Here is a 5,000-nt window from a genome sequence, read left to right on the forward strand (position 1 = left end):
TGACCTTCAACAAAGCTTCCCTTATATTAGAGGCCTGATACCGCACAGCTTCTATGCTATTAATACGGCTCTCCCATCTTGTGTCACTCCAGGTCTTGAGTGCAACAGTGACATAATCTTTTAGGATTGCCCATCTTTGTGGTGAGGCTGAAAATAGGTTGTACAGTTTCTGAACAGTGCCGAAATAGCTAGTGGCATCTATTGAAGCTGTTGCTGCATCAGATATCATCAAGTTTAGGGAATGTGCTCCACATGGAACATAGAGTGCACGAGGGTTCTTCTCAAGAAGTCTGGCTTGAACTCCTTTGTTTCTCCCTTTCATGTTGGCACCATTATCATATGATTGTCCTCTGCAATCTTCAAGGAGAATATTCAGTTACGTCAGTTTCTTTATAATTAGAGATGACAAACCAAGACCTGTTGTTTCAGAAGCTACAAGGAACCCCATAAAATGTTCCTTAATTTCTGGTTTCTTATCCATTTTGACAGTCCTTATGACGACTGACATCTGTTCTTGATGGCTTACATCGGGAGTACAGTCCAAAATAATTGAATAATATTTGGACTGTTTAACTTCAGTCACCATTGTGTCCATTATTTTAGTACTGACTGAAGCAATAAGTTCATTTTGGATGATATTTCCAAGGTAGCTGGAATGACTGAACTGGCCACTCTCAACACGCTCAATGTGCTGCTTCATGACAGGATCAAATTTAGCAAGCAGCTCCACCTCTTTTAGAAAATTCCCAGTATTCTGCTGGTGTAACGTGTTTGATGAACCTCTAAATGCAAGATTTCTCTCGGCTAAGGATTGGATAATGGCGATTAAGCGAGTCAGGACATCTCTCCAGCGCCTCTTTTCAGCCTACAATAGTGTTCTTTCAGCTTGGTCTATTGTCTTTCCAGTTTGCAAACGGAGTTGTAAATCTTTCCAGGTTGCCATGTGCGCTATGTGTGCTGGACTGCTTTCATGACTTTTCAAAAGTGTGCCTATGTTTTTCCAGTCTGTCAGTCCTTCTGTCACTAACTTTTGTTCTTTGGTTGAAAATAATTTACAACAAAAGCAATAGAGAGCATTTTTTGTTTTTGAGTAGATAAGCCAAGTCCGCTTCATCTTTTCTCCATTAACCAATGTTCTAAAAAAATAATGATAATGAAAACTTCTTCCGTCTTCTTTTTTGGGAAATGTGAAATCAGAACTAATCTGAAATGGCCCTCTACCTACTGCATCCGTTCTAAATGCATCAGACAGAATGGTTGGCCAGTTAGCAGGATCTAGTGGTTTAGAATAAATGGGAGGCTGCTCAGAAGTAGATGATGCCTTCTGTGGTTCTGGGGAATGTGGTGGTATTGGTGGCAGTACAGCTTCCTGGACAGATCCTGATGAATGTGATGGCACTGGAGCATCCTGTTCAGGAAGTTCAGAATATTCCTCTGGCTTGCTGTCTGGAGCTCCAATATATTTTAGAATTGATCCTGCAAAATTACAAATTTCCTTAGATGATTAGGCGTTAGTCTAAAATAATACTCACAATTCAGAAAACATAATAAAACCAAACTTTAATATGTTTCTTTAAATTATTAAATAAACGATAATGAATTACCTTTTTCTTTTGACCATTTTTCTTCGTCAAATTTCTTTTTCTTTCGTTTCTCTGCTCCGCTGAGATAAATTAGTTTTTATGCAATTACGGGAATGATGATTGGCGAGTCTTAGAGTCTAATGTAGGCCTAGCACAGAAATCTGGTAAGTGAAAACCTTATAAATACATGGAATCAATTTTACATTCACGATATTCGAGTAGAATAAATATGATTATTTTTATCAGTATAGGCCTAAAACAGATATCTGTAAAGTGTAAACCTTTTAAATGCCCCTTAAATAAAAATAATTCTACATACACGAAATTCGGGTAGACCTGAAAAGTGAACAGATGGGTGATTGTTGAGCCTGTGATTATCTTAATATTATATACGAACTAGAGAAACGGACCACACGACAAACGGAATAGAATTCATGTATTTTTGTCACTTCCTTTTGAGCTAACCTCGGTCCTGCCATCTAGTGTTTTTTTCATTAGGTAGGTGAAGTGAGAAAATAAATAATCATAATTTTGATAGTAAAGAAATAAGCGAATAAATGAATAAGGGATTGGATAAAATATCGATACAAAATAAACAAAATTGAACATATGAACATATATGAACATTGAATATTGAAAAAGGTGGAAGAGGTAAACATTCCATAGAATACAAACATTTCCTATTGTGCATACAAATATAATAAAAGGAATTCCAACTTACAGTCACAGAACACACAAACTTACAAATTTACACTATTAGAAGCTAAGCATGAAGCGACCAAAGAGTAAACAAGAACGCTGGTGATGCCAATTCCAGTGACAAATAAAGCCAAACAATTGGACAAAGAATAGTAAGCTAATGGCCAAAAAGAGTTTGTAATCAACAATTAATAACATCTGTAGCCATAAGCCCTAGCTTAGTGAACACATAAATGAATAAATAAAGCCAATTAATGCTTACCATATTATATCTTTAGATTAAATAAGATGTAGGTGATTTTTAACAAGATAGTATTTTTATCAGACGATCAAAACATTTCAAACAATAACAAACACTGCAAGAGGCGTGTTGTTGTTTTGCGTCGGCGAGCGGGAGAGGCACAGGCTCATATTTGACCTTCGGTGGCGTTACCTAGCTATTGGGCCGGCCGGGGGCCCCCTGGTAGGTTGGGGGCCCTAGGCAATCGCCTATACCGCCTATAGCTAGAAACGGCCCTGTATATATATATATATATATATATACATTATATGTATATACGTGTATATGTGTATATATATATATATATATACAGTATATATATATATATATATATATATATATATATATATATATATTCTGTTGAAAGCGACAACAAATTCATTAGAAATTAATTTCTTTCTTAAGCTTTCTAGCTTTCGGAAAGTAGATTTCTGAGGAAATGAGAGGGGAAGAAGCAAATTTCCAATTGACATTGGTAACTTATATTAACACAGAAGTCTATGTTATATACAAAATAAATGAAAATAAACAAAACACAGTATAATAAACCCAAGACGTTTCGCAGATCGTTCTGCATCTTCAGTTGGAATGAATGAAAGTGTGACCAAGACGAGTATAAATATGTATAAAGGAAAAACTTGGAGAGGTCACTTAAACACTCTCCTCTGTTTGGCTGGCGCTATTTGGTTGGTTCCAAAGCCTAGCCGATTGCCTAAGGCATGACATTTTATCCTCTGCGGGGATATTTTGGACCTTTGTGGGTGTTCTCTGATCTGGTGGTTGTATTTTGGTGAACAAATGTCTCCTACGTGTAGGTTTCATGCTGGGGAGGAGGGAGAAATCATTTGTTTGTACATTTATAATGGGTTGTAATTTTTTTATGATTACAGCCTCCAAAATGGTCAAACGTTGGAGGTCCTTCTCCTCTGCGACGATTTCTGTGTTGTGTACCATGGTTTTCCTGTCGAGATGGCGTCTGTGACCTCTCCAAGTTTTTCCTTTATACATATTTATACTCGTCTTGGTCACACTTCTCTTCATTCCAACTGAAGATGCAGAACGATCTGCGAAACGTCTTGGGTTTATTATACTGTGTTTTGTTTATTTTCATTTATTTTGTATATAACATAGACTTCTGTGTTAATATAAGTTACCAATGTTCATTGGAAATTTGCTTCTTCCCCTCTCATTTCCCTAGAAATCTACTTTCCGAAAGCTAGAAAGCTTAAGAAAGAAATTAATTTCTAATGAATTTGCTGTCGTTTTCAACAGAATATGCTTAAAAGAGAATCTCCTGCCACGCTTCACGAATATATATATATATATATATATATATATATATATATAAATATATATATATATATATATATGTATATATATATATACATATAGAAATATATATATATATATATACGCCAGGGGTACTTGGCCTGCGGCGCTGCTCGCGCTGCTCGCTGCTTCCTTGGGGCGCCCCGCCGCTCGTGCTGGGGGCGCCCCGCCGTTCCTCCAGGGAGCACCCCGCCGATCCTCCTGGGGGCGCCCCGCCGATCCTCTGGGGGCGCCCCGCCGATCCTCTTGGGGGCGCCCCGCCGATCCTTCTGGGGGCGCCCCGCCGCTCCAGCTGGTGGGCGCCCCGCCGATCCTTCTGGGGGCGCCCCGCCGTTCCTCCTGGGGGCGCCCGGCCGATCCTCCTTGGGGCGCCCCGCCGCTCCTCCTGGGGGCAACCGACCGATCCTCCTGGGGGAGCCCCGCCGATCCTCCTGGGGGCGCCACGCCGCTCCTCCTGGGGGCGCCCCGCCGCTCCTCCTGCTGGGGGCGCCCCGCCGCTCCCTCTGGGAGCGCCCCCGCCGATCCTCCTGGGGGCGCCCCGCCGATCATCCTCGTAAAATTCTGGAAACATTGTACTATGCTCTGATTTCAACATCTGAAGTTGTTTACAGTTTTTCAACACTACATTTTTAATTATCTTCTTAGTGTTTATCACCCATTTCCAAAAATGTCTCTGTCTTCGTTTCTTAGCAGCAAAAGACTCCGGCATCTTTACACCGCGCCACTGCCCACAGGTGTCCCCAAAGTACCATGGACCCCGCCCCCCTGGCCAAGAATATTTTTATAGATACTTAGATATATATATATATGTATGTATATATATATGTATATATATATATGTATATATATATATATATATATACCCTTTGGCTCTTTTCCTGTATTACTATATTAAGTCCATCAGTTTGGCTCTTGCTTCTGGAAACAGGAATCACCAACCCTCAATGTATTGGAGTTTGCAAAATCCATAAAGAGAGAATTGTTACTATTCTTGGATCAAAGCCAAAGGGGCTAGTACAAATTTCATAGATGGCTCTTTATCAGAATAAAAACTGATGATAAATTGGTGGAAGTGGGGGATTACCTGCAACCAAAAGCTGTGCGCTCAA

General features: G+C 39.8%; 1 protein-coding gene across 1 annotated transcript in view; it reads right to left on the bottom strand.

Moving 5' to 3' along the window:
- Nucleotides 1-1,675, bottom strand: part of LOC143041159 (zinc finger MYM-type protein 1-like) — a 2,754-nt gene extending 1,079 nt beyond the window's left edge. The window contains exons 1-2 of the mRNA XM_076212977.1: nucleotides 1,605-1,675; nucleotides 1-1,476 (exon numbers count right to left, since the gene is read on the bottom strand). The exon at nucleotides 1-1,476 is cut by the window's left edge and continues 1,079 nt beyond it. Coding sequence (XP_076069092.1) covers nucleotides 1-322 — 322 coding nt within the window. The 5' untranslated portion in view covers nucleotides 323-1,476; nucleotides 1,605-1,675. The remainder of the gene's footprint in view (nucleotides 1,477-1,604) is intronic.
- Between the last annotated feature and the right edge of the window lie 3,325 nt (nucleotides 1,676-5,000).

Source organism: Oratosquilla oratoria, chromosome 2 (assembly GCF_046742065.1).
Source record: "Oratosquilla oratoria isolate Oo_2021 chromosome 2, ASM4674206v1, whole genome shotgun sequence".
Lineage (NCBI taxonomy): Eukaryota > Metazoa > Arthropoda > Malacostraca > Stomatopoda > Squillidae > Oratosquilla > Oratosquilla oratoria.